Source organism: Nannobrachium achirus (genome assembly GCF_963921795.1).
Source record: "Nannobrachium achirus genome assembly, chromosome: 18".
NCBI classification, from domain to species: Eukaryota; Metazoa; Chordata; class Actinopteri; order Myctophiformes; family Myctophidae; genus Nannobrachium; species Nannobrachium achirus.
Window position 1 is genome coordinate 44,726,230 of NC_137825.1, and position 21,102 is coordinate 44,747,331.

Genomic DNA, 21,102 nt, shown 5'->3' on the forward strand with positions numbered 1-21,102 from the left:
AATCAGAGAGGAGGATACAGGAGTATCAGCAGTACAAGTGGTGTAAGTTATATTTTAACAAAAGGTTTTGTTAAAAACTCTATATTCTGATAGTAATTGTTGCTAGAGCTATACACATAGGGGCTTTTTTCCACCGGCAAAGAACCGGTTCTGGTTCTTTCTCCCGCCTATGGGATGAACCAGAGGTGAGCTTTTCCACCGAGAACCGGAGTTGGTTCCGAACCGTAAAAGTTGGTTCCAAACGGGAACCACAAAATCCTTGGTTCCTCTGGTTCAATCTGGTGGAAACGCAAGCCTGTTCCCAAGAACAAACCACGGTTCCAAGAAAGTTGAACCGGCACTGGTTCTGGAACCGGTTCTTTGCCGGTAGAAAAGGCCCCACAGAGTGTTTGTTCAGTTACAGGGGTCTTTCTCCAGCTCTTCAATAAACAGAAAACACATTTCGGTGGGTCACCAATTTTATCCAATCAGAAAAGAGAACCCATTTATCAGCTTCAATTTCACAGTGTTCCAATTCCATCACGTACAATTCTATGAGTTTGTTGTCCTATGAGTTCTCTCTCCTGATTGAATACAATAGACCGTTTGTCAGCCTTCTGATTGGTCCCTGAGACTCCCTGACTGGCCAACCAGAAAAAAACATTCACTTTTTGCTATCGGGGGTGGAGTTTGTGCAGTGGAGAATGTTGCTTCAGCCTTTCAAAAACTGTCCGCAGTGCGCGACACGGAGATCGGCCGGTACGGTGATAGCGACGGCAAGCGTCAAGCGATCTCGCTCATCATAACGAATAAGCTTCAACAAACTAGTTCACATGTACCTTATCAATGGTCTAAGAGTCACGATTGGGTACATATAATTTAAATGGGCAGAATTACGAAAAGCCAGCCTATTATGTGAGGAGAAACATTCTCTCTGTCCTCTTCCTAGTACCCAAGATGCAATGCGCTTCTCTTTCTATCTCTGATCCAGAGGATTAAACTAATTAAAACATTTATTTTTCGGGGGAAAACTACTGTTTTGCTATGTAATTACTGTACCTTTTTCTTCCCTTTTTATTAATATCACGTAGATGTGTTTTTTGTGGTACTTTATATAGCTGTAATGAGGCTATGAAGGGAAAAAAAATCGCATCCACTACCACTATAAAAGAATCTGCAAAGAGGATTCTGTCCCACTGGGATTAAACAAATTAAAACATATATTTTCGGGTAAATCCCCTGTTTTGCAATGTAACTACTGTACCTTTGTCTTCCCTTTTTATTAATATCACCTAGGTGTTTTTCCTTTGGTACTTTATATAGCTGTAATGAGGCTATGAAGGGAAAAAAAATCCCATCCACTTCCACTATAAAAACAATCTGCCCAGGGTTAATGTCCCATCATAGTAACAGGGCAGAATGGGGCGGGATTTGCAAAAGGGTTTATTGGTATCCTGACCTACTAAAGAGCTGGAGTGACAGGCTGATATGTTACTGAATACAATACACCCACCACTTTCACCATCTTTAAGACAAGCAGAAAGGTGAAGGATGAAGAAGGTGTTTATATTTCAGTTTCTCTTTTTTAACCTCCAATAACAAACAGCATTTTTAACAGTTGCAAAAGGTAGGACTTGTCGAGGTACACCAGTACACCAGCTCCACCTGGTGTACATATATTGAATTGCAGATTACAGTAGACCTACATGCATGCTAAGTTCAGTGGCCTATATGTCTCAAAGGTCAAACAATTATCTCATGCGCTAATTGGCCTAGTGCTATACAGTGGTGTAAAGTATAAACTAAGTACATTTACTTAAGTACTTTATTTAAAGTTTAAATACCAATTTTGAGGTATTTCTATTTTCTACTTTACTTGAGTATTTCCAATTTCCAGTAGGTCTACTTTTACTTCTACTCCACTACATCTCAGATCCAAATATTGTACTTTTACTCCACTACATGTATTTGAGAATGTTAGTTAGGTCTACTAGTTACCTTGCAAATATAAATTATAATATTGCTAGTAAGACGCCTCAGGGCGACATGCGAAGCGAGGACATTCATAAACCACTTTAGCCCTATTTTATAACATGGCTATTTTCAAACATTTTGTACTTTTACCTTTGTTACTCTTGATGCCAATACTTTTGTACTTTTACACAAGTATAGCCTACATTTAGAATTTTGGACTTTTATTTCTAATGGAGCAGGCCTATGTCTATCGCAGTAGGCCTAATTGATACTTTTTGAGTAGGCTAGCCTACTTTTTCCACCACTGGTGAGCTTATGCCAGCCATAGCCTCTTTAGTTTGCCATTTAGAAACACTAAGCTTTTTCTTTTATCAGTTTGATTCCTGAATTGCAACGTAGGCTACTTTAACTGCACTTTAAGGGAAGGGTAGCTTGTTCCCATATCTCTAGATTAGGCCTGGGTCTACTCGATAGACATGTGCCTCGGTTCCACTTCCAGACAGACAGTTGATAAAATAGTGAAAAAGTTTAAAGAGAGCTCTGTAGCCTATAAGATATTTAATGTATTCACTGCTGCTTGCATGGGCTAGAAGTTAACCACTTAATTGGGAAATGCACCGACCTGATTGGGTTGTCATTTGCCAAGGTCAGGATCAGTAGGTAGGTTGGTCTCACATTAAAGTCACCTCTCCTCCTTCGTAGTTGTGTTACTTGTGTATATCCAAAAAGACTGACTCGTTTCATTGTCATGTTTCTGGTCTGCAGTATTCTCTCAGAAGTCAATTCTGGCGCACCGGGCAGGAAGACTGGGTTGTTAGGCTAACATACGTCAGTCTGCGAGGTCAAGGTCATGATGGAATTGATCTACTTCCAGAGCCACAGCAGTCTAGCCGGCACATAAACTCAAACTTAAAAGAACCTGCAGACCTATGATTCAGAAGGGTTATGTTATGTTGTCCAATGTGTATGGACAATGTGTTTGTTTTTGTTTTTTAACCAATATCGTACTGTTTTTAGGCTACTATGTGAACGCCAGACAATATGTTTAGGCCATGTTGTTACTGGTATATTTGTTTTAATTAAAGCCTTAAGTTACAGCCGTATACTCCATATAAAAATGTAAAGTCCTTGAATGAATCCCACAGCAATTCTTAACGCCAGATTTTATTTTAACTTCACTTTGTAACATCAAAATAGTATTGTGAATGTACGTCTTTCACTGACAAGCAGCGCCCCCTAGAGGATCAAATGGAATATTATCAGATCATAAACATTTGTTTGTGCTTTTACAGCTGTTTACATAATAATAAAGATCTTGGTGACCACCCATCATGTGCAGGTGCAAGCACAGGGTCAGCTAAGACCTTTGGAACTTGTGGATTCAGTGCTCAAGGGCAAACTTCAGCAGGGCAAACAAGGAGCTGGCAAGCCAATCTCTGATTAGACTGCTGTACAGTAAAGACTGCTGTACAGTATGTAGCAGGGGTACCCAAAAGGTAGATCCTGATCTACCAGTAGATCACAAAGGCTGTGCAGGTAGATCACATGACATAAACTATATGTAATTAGAGTATTAAAAATCCTCTTTTTGGCATCTGTCACTTAAGGTGACTTGATGGATTGACACCAAGAAGGGCCTGTCAGCTCCCTTCATGGCTTCTAAAGTAGGCAAACCCCCAATGCAATGTTTTGTTTTCAAGAGTCAGTAACATTACAAAGAACACACTTCCAATCTTCCATACAGAATGGGATGAAGACTTTTCGCCCCACTATTTCCTATTCCAAGTGTGTTTGTCTTAATGTAATGCCAGTGCCGCTGTTCCAAAGCCCCCTCAGATAAAGTTTTTTTTTTTTATATATACAGTAGATATATCACACACAAATCATTTATAAAAAAGGAACAAGACAAACTCAAGATGTATTTTTTTACTCTTTTATTGCTTAAACTGCCATCTGGAACAATCTATACCAAAAGGATAAACATCTTTGCACATAGAGGATGTCAAACTGAATACAGTCATAGGATAGAATAGAAAAAGAATGGTCCTCTTGATAGCCAGCAGCTTTTAGTGCTGCAGGCCTAACAAACTTGCTGAAGATTGGGCTAGCAGGAGAGACTGACTACTACTGTAAGCCCAGGTCAGGTAAGCTAAGGCAAACTGGGATGATTGCAGTGTGTGACTAAATAAGTGTACAATGACAATACTCCCAACCTGGAGGAAAATAAGGATGCGAATAAACAAAAGAGTCCCAGACCTAATCCCCTAACAAAGTCATTTCCTGTAGATGAGGATAGAGCGCACGTGGTATCATCTTCAACACCAAATCAACAAGAAACACCTGAGAGGTGGGGGAATAGGGAAGAAGGGCCAATAACGGTAAAGGAAACAATGGCGTCCTCTTAACAAATGCACTCTTGCCTCATTAAACTGACTACACTGCAATCAGTCCTCCCCCCCAAAAAATCAGATCTTTTTGGACATACGAACAACCCATTCATCCCTCAGGCCAGTCAGTCAACCATGCACTCTGTTCATACATTAGCTCTGATCCATAGCGTTAGTGGAGTTCTCCCTAACGCCATGTTCCTCTACCTCCCGAATCCTTGTCAAATCCGGAAAGACCCGTCGTCCGGTCCGAAAATAACAAAAACTGTTTTGCCGCTCACCAAACCAAAGGTATCAGTGGACAGTTGAAAGCTTACTCTACTTAGTGGACGCGGTCTGAGCCCCCCACCACACGATTAAAATACATTTCTAGGGCTAAATGAAAAACATTCCACCGGTTGGAGACACTCTTCCTGGTTGAAGACTGTTTTTACGAAACAGCGCTTCCAACGTCGCAGAGTTGAGTAACACCCAATGAGACAATGCTCTGGGTAATTTGGTCCTCTGACCTACGCGGCAGTAGTGCGTTGGGATCCTGATGGTGACGACAAATAGTGAAAAACTAGAAGAAATGGAGTCTCAATCTGTTAAAATATTTTTCATTTTGCCCTAGAAATATATTTTAATCGTGTGGTGGGGGGCTCAGACCGCGTCCACTAAGTAGAGTAAGCTTTCAACTGTCCACTAATAACTTTGCTTTGGTGAGGGGCGAAACAGTTTTTGCCAAGGATTTGGGATGTAGAGGAACATAGCGTTAGGGAGTAACTCCACTAACGCTATGGACCAGAGCTATTCATACATAAGCTCAGAATGGTGATATAATGTAACAGTACGTCAAAAAGAGAAGAGAGCAGCTTAGGAACACAAATGTAACTGGGTACGGGGTCATCTCTGGGTTAATAGTGACAAGCGGTACGGCAGGAATGAGGAGTTAGGCCTTAAACGCCAGCAGTCTACATCTCAAGTGGGAGTTAGTACAAATTAAAACAAACAAAAAAAAATGTAAGAAAGGAAGCCATAAAATTACTTATAAGTCATCTAAATATCATCAAGCAGTTAAGCTACGGAGTAAATAACCAAATATTTGACAAAGCCCCAGTGCTACTAACCATGTAGCTTGCAGGGTAAAGTTTCCTCTTTTTTTTTCTTTCTTCCTTTCCTTTTTTTTTTTTTTAACTACACGCCTTCATTCATCCCAACTCACTGGATGCCTAAAACATTAATATGCATTAGTAAGCATAGAGAACAGATCACAAGCTATTCTGATGATAAGACGATTACTCCCCCCCCACCCGCCCCACAGGCACAACCAATGACACAAGATTTAAATAAATAACTTTTCGTCCCCTTCTCTACCTGGTAAATGCATCTCATCTTCGTGTCAGGATCTTGCCAAATTCTCTCTGCTTACTGTTGCGCTTAAATACATAAATACTCCAAAGTCCTGATCCTTAAAACCCCATCTAGCCCTACCGCTTGGTTCTTTTGCCTCCCTCAAGACTCGACTTCGTAAATTACCCATTTGACCTATTTTTCTTTTTTTTTTTACTTTTAAATCCCATGACATTTTTATACAATACGACTACATACGGTTTCGTCGGTTGACGAGAAAGAAGCAATTTTTATGTTGTGGCACTGGACACCTAAATAGAATTTATGGAAAAATAAGCATTTACCAAAAAAGAAAAAGAAAGCACAATTAAAACGTACTTCATAAAGATCACCCTCACTCCAAACCATATCCAAAACTTTAGTTCATCATTAAGTTGATGTTCATAATAGAACTAAGAATCATTTAACTATATTATAACAACATTTCCTTTTACAAACCATAGCAGAAGAGCAATGACTTTATTTGGTGTTGTATACTGAAAAACGTTGAATACTGAAATACACTTACAGTAATACTTTTCTTTTTTTTTTTTTTTTTTAAGTAGTCAAGGCAGTTCTTGTATGATGGCTGATGGCTAACAATCAGAGGATGAGGGGACACCAACTACTTCCTGTCTTTTAGTTCCACATCCTTTGCAACAGAGTGCTTGATACATTTCCACGGCTATGCGTATCTTTGAGAATAAGATCTACATTTTGGCACTCGCCTGGTGGCTGTATGACAACGCACGAACGAACCCCCATGTCATACAGGCACTCTCAAACTAGGTAAATTACCATGGTAAATTACCATGATTACCATAGATTTCAACCTATGACAAAATGTAATGCCTCCAGGCCTCCGGCCCTCTACAGGGTCTGCGCTAGATATCTGACCCGTCTGTCTGATGTCTTTAACAATAAACCCTTACACCGGGAAGAAAACCCTCCGCAGTCCTCTTGATAGCGGTCTAGCACATGAAATCAGGAACTAATTCAACAAGATACAAAGTGTTAACTTCATCCATGGAAAGTTTTGATTGTCCTATCTCATCATGGGGAGACCCAACACCGGCCAGGGGTCTCCCTATACAATCCCGCTTTACGTTTTCCCAAAGTCGAGCTTAAAAAAGAAAGAAGCATAAAATCAGTGGATATATTTACGATGCGTGTGACATGGCATGTAACTGTGGCTATAAAGGTAGCATATGGCAGCTGGTACAAGCGCTGGTGAATGGCTAAAAGTGACGGCCAGGTGACTGGTAGAAAACAAAAGATGAACGATGTGTGTTTGTGTTTGTGTAATAAAGCGGAAAATAAATCAAAGCAAAGGAAGTTAGAACAAAGTGTGACATGAAGCAAATTGCATTGGTGGACCCTGGGTCTAAAAGGAGGAAGAGAGGGTTATAGGGAGGGAGTTAGGAGGTTTGGGAGGAGGAGGAGGAGAGAGGGAGGGCTGCAGGAAGGGTGAGCTCCCCGTCACGGCCCTCAGACAGACAGCGAGACGAAGCTGTTGTACTGTTGGATGTTGCGTTTGAGAATGTCTGAACAAGGGCCCAGGACACGCTCGAAGCGAGGCCGGTCAAGCTTGACACACTTCAGGGGGCCGCGGGCGACCACGGTGGCAGCACGGGGACGGTTCATCAGCAACGCAATCTCACCTGGAAGAGCGCGCGCACACACACACACAAACACACGTTTCGAAAAGCCTTCAAATAACGACTCCTTAAATACAGACAAAACAAGAAACTATTAATTAACCATTGATTTTTAGAGGAGGAGAAAGACTTCTTACCAAAGTAGTCAGATGGCCCTAATCTCCCCACTTCCACAAACTCTTCGTTCTCCGAGCGGCGCTGCAAAACAGCTGCGGAGCCCTGAGGGACAGACGAACACCACACTTTGTAAAACCATAGCAGGGAAGCCAGGTTGAAAATTGTCAATAGTGTGCTGGAACCAGTGTGACAGTCTTCAACAGGGGGTCCTTAGAGTTACTACAGGGGGGCCACCAAATATTTGTGTGATAGGATAATTTCTTTAAATTAACAATTCTGAGGAGAACTTAAGCCAAAAATAGCAGATCTACAATCTTGAGCTTGTAGATCAGCTATTTTTGGCAAATAGGCTTGGTGTAGAGGTAAAAAAGAGCAGACCAAGTACAAAGTGAAAGCTCAAGTTTACTAAGTATCGACATTATTAATATTATTGAAGTGGTTAAATGTCTGAAAAAAATACATTAATATGAATCCAACAGACTGATGGCAGTGCTGTCAAACAAGTCTATGAATCTATCTACAGTATGAAATCGATGTACTGTAAATCTTCATCACACATTTATACAAAATGTAGAGGTGGTCCCTGCTTCATCTCTCTCTCAGCTAAGGGGTCCCTGGCCTGAAAATGTTGAAGACCCCTGGTTTAATAAGAACAATAGCCATACCTCCAGTATGATGAAGAACTCATCACCAGGCTCTCCCTGCACCACAATCTTCTGTCCGTCCTCGAACTGCACTGGCTCCAAGGCATCGGCCACTGTTAGACGCTCCCATTTGTCAAGGGATTCTAAGGAGGGAAGAGCGTCGCCAGAGGACATGATCAAAAAACGATGTTAAAGTTGTACTATGTAACTTTTTTTATAAAACAAATCTTAAAATTCTCCTAACTATTAAATCACAAAAGTTTTAGAAGATCCGCGCCGTGAATTTCAGCCTGTAAAGCCTTCTCTGTATGTAAACTGAGATCCTTGCCGTGGACCGGATCTCGCGCCAAAATTGCGTCATCACACTACCGGCCAATCACAGCGAGGGTTATACAACTGCCGGCCAATCACAGCGCATCTTGAAGTGGGGTCGCTATGGCAGCCATATTTGTTGTCGCCCGTTTGTACCATCCCTTCTCTAGGTAATTTCGCCTACCAGGCAGGGTGAAGGAGTCCGTATCTCTGGAATTACTGAACGCACAGGAACAAGGGACCCCTTAAAAGATAGATCTCAGCGAGGTGGAGGCAGACGCGGGGGTCTGAAGGTACGAAAAACGTCCGAAAGACGCGGACGCGACCGCGGTTTGCTATAGGGCTAATGACCACTAGTTGGGCATCTTACACAGTATGGCTTTAAGTTTAAACAGCGCTGACAACAATACAATGACTCCTGTGATTATACTGAAAAATACACTCTCACAAAAATATACAGTATATGAGTATTTTCTCAAACAGCTGACCTACAATAGATTCTGGATTTACAGTATATTTACAGCACATAATAGCCGTCCAGTGGCTTCAACCATAGTTATTAAAACTCAGACGCACACAATTGCCAATGTGTAAATTACTGTGTAGAACTGTGTATTTAAGGTGACACAATAAATATAGGAGAATAACAATTTATAACACATAGGTCAGGATAATATGACTTGGTTGCTGCGCTGGGTGGGGTGACTGAGGTCCAGTGCAATCTTGCCAGCACTTATGAGTTTACACCAATGCATATGAAATGCTGGAGGGCTTTTCATTCAAAACGACACATACAGGAAGCTGTGACACTTGGCAGCTGTACAGCAGTGTAGGCGGCAGCCAATCAGATTGTTGAATGTGATAGGGTAGCAACCCTTGAGCTATATATTATCTAGAGGACAGACACAGAATCCATGCACTCATTTCAATGAAAGTTGCTCACCCAGCACATACTCCCCTGAGGACACAACTCCTTGTGGTTTTGGGCCCACATACTGTAGGTGAAATACTTTCCAGACAAGCCACCATTGTTTTCACCAGCTTTTTTGTATTGCCAGAAATGAATTTCACCCTTCTTTTACCGTAATGTATTTTTTGAAGGTGTGACAAAGTCTTTCTGATTCTGAAAATGTCAGTGCATGTGTAGGGAACAGAATAGAAGTCAGTCACACATGTGTGTTTCAACTAATGGGGAGTCAGTCACTCAGTCAGCAAGCCAGCAAGTCAGTCAGCGACATGGACTCCCATGGTACCCTGTTTTATGTAGATTAATAATGCAAAGAAGAAAATACATCCAGAGCTTGTTTATTCCACACCTTTGTGTTTGCTGAACACAAAAGGTGTGGCCAGTCGTTATCCATTTGTTTTCATGCAGTGTTTATTATAGACCAGGCAATAACCAATAAAAAAGTGGATTGTGAGAGATGTTATTTCAGCAAAGGAATATTGGGTTATTTGACAGACTGGGACCCAACTTTGGTGTGAGAACCTTGGATGTATAATGTAATAGAATGAATATAGCAAAGACCAATGGGTTCCCTGTACTTGTTCAATGAACCTTTCAAGTAAAGTCTGCTTCCATTTGTAATTCTGACAATGTACAAATTAACACTGATTTCACCGTACAGTGATGAGTACAGGTTGACAGCAGAGGAACCAATATGGAAACAAAAAACATTCCAAAGACAAATTAAAGTCACTGACCTAAGATGGACACTTTCCTGAGGAACTCTTCATACATCTTCCTCTTTCTCAAAGTGCTTCCCTGTGGACGCATGCACACACACACACAGTGATTATTATTTGGATAACTATAATTTTCAACTTAGACCATGGGTCTTCAACAGGGGGTCTGGGACCCCTAGGGGGTCCTCAGAGTTACTACAGAGATCCTCCAAATCTTTGTGTGACTTTTTTTATATTAACCACTTGAACCCTAGTGTCTATATTCTGAGGACTTTATGAAGTATTGACAGTTACAAGTGGTTAAATATCTGAAAACTCAAATTGACATGAATCCAAAATTGTTGTTGGCTGTCAAACAATGAAATATGGACTCTCTGAAAAGGTTGTGGGGGTCCCTGCTTCATCTCTCTCAACTAAGGGGTCGTTGGCCTGAAAACACTGACGACCCCTGACTTGGACAGTACAAATGTAACTTTAAGAGCAATGCCTCCTCACCATGAGTATTCTCCTGTAGCTATCTCTGTCGATGCCCCACAGTTTGACGTTGGTCTTGGCTGTGACGGTGGCTGCCCTGGGTGTTCCATAGATCAGAGCCAGCTCTCCAAAGCTGCCCCCCTCCCCGATGCTGGTCACCCACTCGTTGTTTACATACACCTGACAGGGGAAAGTAGGAAGGGGAAAAAATCATATGTAGGATTTTTTTGTATTAGCCACTTTACCCCTGGCGTCCCAATTTTACAGGGCAAACATTTTTCAAACATAGCAAAAATAGCAGCTCTTACAAGCTCACTGTCACGACACAATATGAGTTTGCTACAGGGCACCGTTGCATGACGAAGAATAGAATATTATCAGAGACCAGGGTTTACAAAATTATCCTTAGGTCTCAAGTAATTAAAAACTTAAACCTTAAATGAAAAGAGAAACAGATTTGATACCAAGCTAAAATACAGTAGGTAGTGTGAGATGTGTGGTGAAAACAAGGACTTTCTTGGTACTTCTATATTTAAACTAGAAAGGCTTTGGTATATCATCATCATATGTCTTTAACCCATTTAGAAAGGGAACCCTTTTGGGGTTTTTACCTTTCAAACCGGGAACCCCTTTTGGGGTAGCTATGTACAGTATATAGTAACATATATATATTTATATAGATTTAGAAGGCACATAGAATCAGCCTCAGCCCATAGCTGTGATATAATGCACTATATCACAGACTTGAGTATTATCCCTTTCATAACACAGTTGACAAAGATTAGCAACGAGATTATCCCACAGTTCTAATTTAATATTATACTGTATAACCTAATGAAGATACACATAACAAATGAAAGAAACATTACAAGTATAAAAATATAAAAAAAATATAGGTGCATAAAGAGCATTATATGATCTTCATTGGTAAAGCCCAGCACCTTGCATTAATGTCAGATCTAACTAACTATAGAAGATGTGGCGTTGTTTCCCAAAATATAACGTTACGTGAGTCACTCACATCCATCTCTCCTTGGTCAATGACGTAGAAATTGTCTCCTTCGTCACCTGTGTGCATAGAATGGCATTGTGAATATCACCATGGCACCTAGTCAAGTCACCTTACTTTTCATAAACAAGGAAACCTACATGCAAAGGAATTATGTACAAGGATATACAGGGTTCCCACACTTTCCAAAACTTTTCCAGAATATTTAACGCAATTTCCAAGACTATATTATAACAATAATTCCGCTCAATAACAAGTCGCTTACTCCTATACGCAATGCCTAAAGACAAGTAGTGTATGCCAGTGGTTCTCAACCTTTTCAGGCTGTGACCTCAGAAATAATCATATTTTAACTGGGGACCCCGGCACCCTGACGAGCACTAAGTTGAGGAATTTTGACACGGTTCTATTGTGAAAATAGCCGTTCTACATGCTCACAACGCCTCGCAACGCCAGGCGTTGTAGATCTGCTATTTTCACAATTTCTGCCTCTAATATTTGACAATTTGACCAATGTTTAATTTGTCATTTCAGAGGTATTAACAAAATCAATAACCAAAGACAATGCATAGCTATTTTTTCCAGGACCTTCCAGGACCCTTGATCAATTCCAAAATGTTTCCAGTACTGGAAAAATATTTTTCTAATTACAAAATATTTCCAGGAATTGCATGACCGTGGGAACCCTGGATATAATCCGTCAATAAGGCAAACTTTCATACCAAAAAGCAAAAAAAAAAAAGAAAGAAAAAAAAAAGAACAGAAAGGGTGATGGAAAGATGTGAGTGTTGGGGGTTAACTTGTCACAAACACCAAAGGGACAGTCATCTTCTGTAATAGCAATTACACTGAACCAAAAACAGATGTGTTCCTACCCTGTAGAATAACGGTTTCCCCGGCGATGTATGTAACTGGAAACATTGCGTCAAAGATATCACTGTAGAACAACAAAGATTCACGTGTTGATCATCGGATACAAAAACACCTGAATACCTGAATTTAAAAACACTACAAAAAAAAAAAAAAAAAAATCCCCTCTCGAGATTATGTTAGCTGGATTTAAGACTTGGTACCTTCTCTCATTGTCGTCCAGATGCGAGAAGAGTACATTCTTTTCAATGGCTTTGGCCAGGGCTGCCATGGTCTTGTAATCTTTGGGAATGACCTTTGAGAATAGACATTTTCCAGGTTACGTGCAAATCTTCCGTTTTCAGACCCGTGACAACGTATGATTTAGGGGTGGGCGATATGGAAAAATACAATATCACAATATTTTCCCAAGCTGTATCACGATACACGATTTTATCACGATTCTTTTTCACGTTGGTTTTTATGGTTCTTTTTCAAGTTACTTGACCAAAACTAGACTCTCTGGGTTCCTTTTGGGAGGTCTAAATTTAACTTTAGAAGTATGTAACTCCGACAGTATACAAATGAAACCAAATGGACCCTTACGGGTCCATTTGGTTTCATTTGTATACTGTCAGAGTTAAGTGGAGACCTTGACATTTTAAAGTCTGAGAACTACTGATTCAGACCAAAATGCAGGTTTAAATTGAATTCTGCAACGAATCTCTGTATTAACGATTAAACAGGATCTTTGACAAGGCTCCCTCAATTGTATCACGATATATACGAGACCTCTGAAAAGGCATATCATGGAGAAATTGTATCGTCTCAACGATAATGATCACCATATCGCCCACCACTGGTATGTTTTGATATTTGTGAAAAGAAAAGAGAGAATGCATCTACCTTTCTGACATAAGAGGCTGCATCCTCCTCTGTGTAGACCTCTGCACTGAAGGCTCCTCTCCGCCGGCGGCCCTTCACAACAGGGTTCATGGGAGGAGACACCTCCTCATCCCGAGAGTCTGAACGGGAACTGCTGGCCTTCTGGTTCTGGATCTGCTTGGCCTCCTCCTGGACGAGTGGGTCAGCCAACAGGGTCAGGCATATTAATACAAACATGAAGTCGAATAACAAACAAAATACAAAAGTTACCAAGGCACTCTCGTGGAAGAGTAAACAAAGGCTTTCATTTTTTCATAAGAGTGCCACGATTGCATCTTTTTTTCTTCTTTTGTTATTCGACTGTGTCACCCTTGGACCAAAGAGCACCTTGTTTGGATTTTCATTCATCTGCCAAAAAGACATACTCGTTTCTGTTTTTTCTACAAACAGGAAGTGTTTCAGGATAATAATAGCCAACTTTCTTTTTATTAGGGCTTTGTCAAATTGACAACCTGACTCAATCAGTCTGGATTCTACTTTAATATAAATGTAAAGTTTAAATTATGGATGGACTGTATAATTATCTATGTACAGTATGTTGTGCACTATCACAAGGACAAGCAAAACACAAATTTGTACAGTATGCACACGTACACAAACAAATATAACGTACTATATAGCATTATGTAGGGATGGACGATATGGACAAAGATCTAATTATATTTTATATCATAAAACCAAATATTACCAAGTAAAATAATACCAAATATTGTGATATCAATAATTGTGATGATATTGTGGGGAAAACAATTTTTTGATTAAATAATCATAAGATCAGTAAATAATAGAACTGCTAGAACAGTCAAATAATTTACTGTAATGCAGTCTTTAAAACCAGCAAAGGACACAATATTCAAAATCCCATACAATAATCTAGTCTCATATAATGATATTGATCATAGAATACTGATCAGTTGCACAGCCTTACAACATATGTACTGTATACAGGGTGGTTCCCACACATTTTGACCAATTAATTTCCAAAACTTTTCCAGAATATTTAACCCAATTTCCAGGACTATATAACAATAATTCAGCTCAATAACAGGTCGCTTACTCCTATGCGCAATGCCCAAAGACAGGTAGTGTATGGCAGTGGTTCTCAACCTTTTCAGGCCGTGGCCCCCGAAATAATCATGTTTCTATTGTGAAAATAGCAGATCTACATGCTCACAACGCCTCGCAACACGAGGCGTTGTGAGCATGTAGATCTGCTATTTTCACAATGTCTGCCTTTAATATTTGACAATTTGGCCCATGTTTAATTTGTCATTTCAGAGGTATTAACAGAATCAATAACCAAAGACAATGCATAGCTATTTTTTCCAGGACCTTCCAGGACCCTTGATAAATTCCAAAACTTTTCCAGTACTGGATAAATATTTTTCTAATTTCTAAATATTTCCAGGAATTTCATGACGTGGGAACCCAGTGTATACAAAGATGCATAAACACAAGTATAACCCCCCACACTATACACACACACACACACACACACACACACACACACACACACACACACACACACACACACACACACACACACACACACACACACACACACACACACACACACACACACACACACACACACACACACACACACACACACACACACACACACACACACACACACCTTCTCCAGCCTCTCGAAGTACTCCCTGAGAAAGGCCATGGGCCTGTCAGGTCGGGAGGTGCACAGCTGGACAATGCAATCCTTGAGCAGCTGCTGGATGTTGTGTTTCTGCACATACTGCTCGCACTCCCTGAGGCTCCGCTCCTCCTCGCTGCTTGTACTGCCCGACGCCATGACGCGACCACCACGACCCCTGCTCCGTGACCTCTAACCTCTGGACTGGAGAGGGAGACACACATGGCAAGGAGACTATCAATACGGTCCAGTCGAGCCCTAAATGTAGAGCAGGCCCGTCACAGTTATTGCATAATTGTTTCATCTCAATTATTTGAGATGAGTGCAATTCTTTTTGCATTCCATGTTGAAAAATGTTCTAACATTTTCAAATATAATTTGCCAGACATTTCTTTGTATATTTAAGTTATTTGTCAAATCTGCCCTGTGAAAAATTTTATTATGATTATGAATCCATAAAATCCTTAAAACGTCATTTTATCGTCTAATCAGGCTTTTGTGAACACCCTGGACAGATTTTAATTAGCTTCATTCAATATTTAGATATTTGATAGTCATTTTATTAGACACTCCCCAGTGAAATTACAATGGGTTTGTATAGGAATGGGCCCTGGATGGGGAGTGTCTGATAAAATGAATATCATATCAAATATCTAAATATTGAATCAAGCAACTCTCCAGAGTAGACAATAAAATGACCAACATTTCTTTTGAAAGTGGAATATCCCTTTAAGACAAACAATCTTATAAATAATATAAATAGTAAAATCTCTATTATTCATATGTTCCAACGTTCAATGCCAAAAAGACAAATCATCAATCATAATTATTTGTGTGACATTGTCAAGTAAAATGTTATAATCGTGACAGCACTAATGTAGAGCACATCTGAAACAGGCAAACTTTAAAAGGGCTTCAGTACGCAGGAGAAGGGACCAACACATACAAAATACATGAAGAGTGCAAATTGCGTCAGTGTGTGTGCATGGGGCTTCCTGAAAATGACACAGTGTGAAATATAGAGCTAGAGTGAGAAAGCAAAGAGAGAGAGGGGAGTGTTTTTGGCACTGCAGAGTTTGCATGCTTCTAAAAAAGGAAGGAGTTATAGCTAACATGGTCGCATGACCATGACATTTGACGAAAATAACAGGTAAAAGGGACTAATAAAGTGACATGGTTTTAGGTTCAAACTCAATGGCAAATTACACAGTTGTTAGACAAAGTATGAAGTAGGCTTCAACTCTGGTCACATGATGTGATGTCATCTCTGTAACTCGACAAACAAAAACAGCACCAGCACAAAACCTGAGTTGGTGCTGCTATACTGTAAACTGGTAATTATAAGCTTTGTTTTTGAACATAACATATCTGATTCGTTTCACAAACTCAAAGGGTACACGATGACTGAACAGAGCATTGACTAACGTTAAACTCGGACAAGACCCTCCCCCAATGCACACAAATCATACATCTTTCAAGAAAGAAAGAAACAGACAAAGAAAGGCACAGTTTTCATGCAACCAGCATAAACTAAAGCTAGTTTCACTTTCCACCACATATAGAAAATGACTGTACTTACAACTGTAGCACACACATGCAGCAAAAGGTCTATTCTTAGGCTAGAACACTAAGCCAAAGGTCCACTATCCCAACAATATAAACCATAGCATACAGTAGAAGAATGTTTACGTATTCTTCGTGAGATTGCAAGACCTCAGGCTATAATACCAATGCTGACCAGAAATAGCCTGTAAGAGACCGCAGAATCCCAGATCACTTCATTGACTTCATAGAAGCTGCTTTGATATATTCATGTCGGCTCTACTCATGCATTCGAAAACAGGAAGGACTTGAGAGCACCGTTGAGACTATTAGGCCTAGAATTATTGAATGCTTTAACTATTGAAAAATAGCAGATATACAAGCTCACAGCGCTGCACCGAGTGCCGCGCTGCGAGCTTGTAGATCTGCTATTTTTGAAAAAGTCGTGAAAATGTGTTTTAAAGCGAACATTTGTAACTCAAATTTTGCTTCTGGGTGGTCCCTCGAACTAGATATTTTGAGATGGGGGGTCCGTGGACAAATAAATATCATTTTGGGGGTCCTTCACATGAAAAGGTTTGAGCACCACTGACATAGTAGTCTCTCAAGAAGAGCAGACTAACTGAGCTCCAGTTAAGTGAAAAGGACCTTTCCTTTGACTATGGCTAGCCAGATTGCTGACATAGAAACATAGGTTTTTCAAAAAATCTTAGAAGGATTCAAAAGACACTTATGGAATTTTCACGATTTTTCAAAAATAGCAGATCTACAAGCTCACTGTGAGCTTGTATATCTGCTATTTTTCAATAGTTAAAGCATAAAATAATGATACACAATAATGTGTACCCGTTTTGAATGGGTTAACTGCATTTTACATAAACCACTATGTAAACTTATGTAGACCTACCCAATGCCTAAAATCATGCATGTGCGGCAGTATAATAGGATTCGGATATAATCGGACAAGTCCCAGGGGAAGATTACCAGCCACGTTATCAAAGATGAGCCAGGATCAACAGACCTCATGTTACTACAGTGTCGCTGGAAACTTGGCAGAGCCACCTAATCTGTTACAGGGACATGTGACAATTGCCATTGCCGTGCTACGAAAAAATGACTGACGCAAAGATCAAACCAGTTTACTGGCGATAACCGATTTTAACATATCTGGTCAAAACCGTTGTCATTTAATTTTGTTTTTTCAGGTATGTGACGCTGTCGTTTATGATATTGAGTTACATTTGATAACGTCTGTGTTTGAAAAAAAAGAAAAAAGAAAGTTGATGCTATCATATCCATAGGAGTAAAATCACCATATATATATATATATATATATATATATATATATATATATATATATATATATATATATATATGACATGAACAAAGATTTGCCTACGAGCATTCCAATACAAAGACTAATGCTGTGCTGTGACCCTGACCCAGGGGATAGCGCCCTCTAGCAGCAGTGATGTAGCGCTCAGTCTAGTCAATGCTATTGTTCCCCTACTGGCTCACAGATATAAAAAGCTAGTAGATACCTCATCCGCCGCTGCAGTTCATTTGCGGTAAAAAAGGACTGGCGGAAGTGTGGAAGGCATTCTGCCACTCAAAGTGACTACTGACCAATCACAGTGCGTCTTTGGCTCACCTGCCAGTGAGGAGCACCTACTGGGCAGGAGGATGTAGTGCCTCCGTCACTACTTGTCCCATGTCAACACCCCCTGCTGACAGGTCCTGCCCCAGCCCATAGGAGTCGCTAGCACAGCAGCAAAGATAGCATAAACACTCGGGCAAACTGGATGCACCGCAGTGGATTTTTCACATAATCCCGGGAGTCATGTGACAATGAGCATCAGCTTTTAGAGAAGAGGAGAGAGGAAAGGAGGAACATTTGTTTAGAGAAGTGGGACCTCAATTCATCTGAAGTGTCATGATGTGCAACGTCCATTTCTGATGACTACTTCACAGGTGATAGGCCAACTCCCTTGTAGGTGCGCTATATTGTCAGCTAGAGGGGCGGGATCATAGGCATAGAAAGGTAGATGCCTGGGGCATGTGCATCGAGGGACCAAGGGAATCACGTGTGCATCGCTTCCATGTGCGTCACAAATAGGGAAGTTGCTAGGCCAATCAGAGGCAGGTGGGGGCGGGTCTTTACGTACGCAGCCTGTAAGAACAGCTGAGCAGCGCAACACCAGGAACTGGCTCTGTTGAATTGAATTGTAGTCCTTGGATAAGTCCCGGAAAAAACACGCTGTGATTGGCCAGTAGTCACTTGACTGGCAGCGTTCCCTTGGTTTTTCCAGGAAGTCCGGGCTACAACTGTTGCACGTCGCTCCAATGAACTGCAGAGGCGAACGAGGCATCTAGCTTTTTATATCTGTGGGCGGGATCAGCACACGTCATGTGGTAGGAAGCATCATGGTTTCCTACCTCGTCATTGAGGCCTCCTGATCCTACTGTATGTCCTATGTCCTTCAAGCAGGCATAAGAGACTTGAAACGAGGGGAAAAAATCTACTTCCCGTAGGAGCTAGGATGCAGGAGATAGGACAGATCAGAATAAGGACCTTTGTGCAGCCTTTGTGTGGTTTCCAGGCTCAGAGTCATGGCTCTGAAGATGTACTGAAATCGAAACGTTAGTCGTGGACTTGTATACTTTGCAGTTTATTTAAAGAGGCCTAAACTCGTCCCTGCTGCTCCAGTGTCTTCCTGACATTTGTTGCGGTGGTGTCCCTCTGCTGTGAAGTACCGGCCCTACCTCTACCTGGCTGAGGCACGATGAAATTCCCATTCACTCCAAATTGGAAATGTATGTTGCAGGGCCTCTACTGCCAAAAGTGCTTCCACTTCTGCCCATTTCTCTCTTAGAAATGCCATTTCCCCCTGCAGCTCCTGCGGCCAAGACGGCTGCAACCCACAACTTACAGCCAGGTAGGCCATCTGGCTTGGCGGAGATATGCACTCTGCAGAGCGCACTTGTCTAGTTTGTCTTTGTTTCCCTCTTTTTTTAAAGGCCTACAATGCCATACAGTATGGACATAAATAGTTGTGTAATGTTTCTTATGTTAAACCATCTTCAAATCAAGTTTTTAATAATTAAAAGTGCCTCCTTTTCCGGTTACCCTATTAGTCAATATGGCTGCCATAAAAAAGGCCTATTGACACCAGTGGAACTGAAGACGCTTACACTTATATGCACCATCTTACTCACATGTAAACCTAAATCACTTCATACCTAGCATTCCTATTCTGGGCATTTCATAATAGTAATAATCATGCGAAAATAGCCAATCTACAGATTCTAGGAACTTGTTGTAGATTTACTATTTTCAGCTATTTGGTGTAGAGGGGAAGCGGAAGGGGCAAGGAGGATAGATCCTTGGGGACCTTGGTCAACAAAGTATACATAGGGTCAAAGTGGGTTGTCAATCAAATTACAGAAACCACAACCATGCATAAATGACCTTGCTCAACAACTGATGAAGAATGCTGCATATGCAAAAATAATAACCTCTGAAAAGCCACTCAATAGGCTACTGATAAATAATCATATTCCTTTGAACATTAAAGCCAGTATAAATGTGTAACAAGCTAATAAGTCTGGAACGCTTGATGGGGATGTTGATGCAGCCCAGAAGATCAATGCAGAGATACTACCCGGGTACACACATCCATGCACAGCAAATGCACATAGCGTTTTAATCATTTTTGTCTGGCCATCTTTTGCGAAACATCTCGACAAACAGAAGGGGTCTCGACGGCACAAGCTCCTGGCGGCCAGTTTTGTGTCAGCTGGCCTTGCAAATGCAAAAGCTTTCATCCAATGACGCCATCTTGAGCGTCTATCATAAACAAACGCGAGGCGAAGCAAACAAATATTCTTCATTTCTACCCAGAGGTCATTCGCAGCGAGCGCGCGGACGAGCCAAATACTTACGAGAAAACTCAGAATTCCTACCGAGCCGCTGGACAGTGACTCGGGGTGGATGATATGAGTGAAAAGTGAACTGTTATCAGATTCTCTCCCTTCGATTTTTCTCCCAAGCCCTGGACCGTTGCCCCACCGGATACGGGTTAGGACCAATCACGAGCCGTCATTGACGTCAATTCTCCTCGCTCTGACATGTGAGCCGTAACCCCTGGCAACCTTAAAGGGGAGCGCGGAAACCGTGACGTCAAAGGGAAACGGAGAGAGAGAGAGAGACGGAATCGATGTCGGATTGCAGTGGCGTCAGTTCGGCAAAAGCTAAGGTATGGTAACATCTTGACACCAGTCATGTTGCCATATACCTTAGCAACAGGCACGATGAAAAGTACATTTTGTTATTTCCCCCTGAAGCCAAGGTATGGCAGCTTGCCATACCCAATTGACGCCTCTGTCGGATTGAGGCGTCAGTGGTTGAGAAAGTATACTCGAATGTTTTTGCTTATAAGTAAAAGTAGCAATAGCACACTATCAAAATACTCTTGCGATGCGACGCGTTGTGAGCTTGTAGATC

At 41.1% G+C, this 21,102-nt stretch overlaps 1 protein-coding gene across 1 annotated transcript; it reads right to left on the reverse strand.

Moving 5' to 3' along the window:
• Positions 1-5,644: 5,644 nt before the first annotated feature.
• On the reverse strand, positions 5,645-20,677 carry prkar1ab (protein kinase, cAMP-dependent, regulatory, type I, alpha (tissue specific extinguisher 1) b). Its single transcript, XM_080747828.1, has 11 exons — positions 20,541-20,677; positions 15,042-15,260; positions 13,367-13,534; positions 12,685-12,776; positions 12,487-12,548; positions 11,624-11,670; positions 10,624-10,782; positions 10,147-10,207; positions 8,152-8,273; positions 7,507-7,588; positions 5,645-7,372 (listed from the first exon to the last, which is right to left on the reverse strand). Exons 2-11 carry the CDS (start codon positions 15,213-15,215, stop codon positions 7,200-7,202), a joined length of 1,140 nt encoding a protein of 379 aa, XP_080603954.1. The 5' UTR covers positions 15,216-15,260; positions 20,541-20,677; the 3' UTR covers positions 5,645-7,199.
• Between the last annotated feature and the right edge of the window lie 425 nt (positions 20,678-21,102).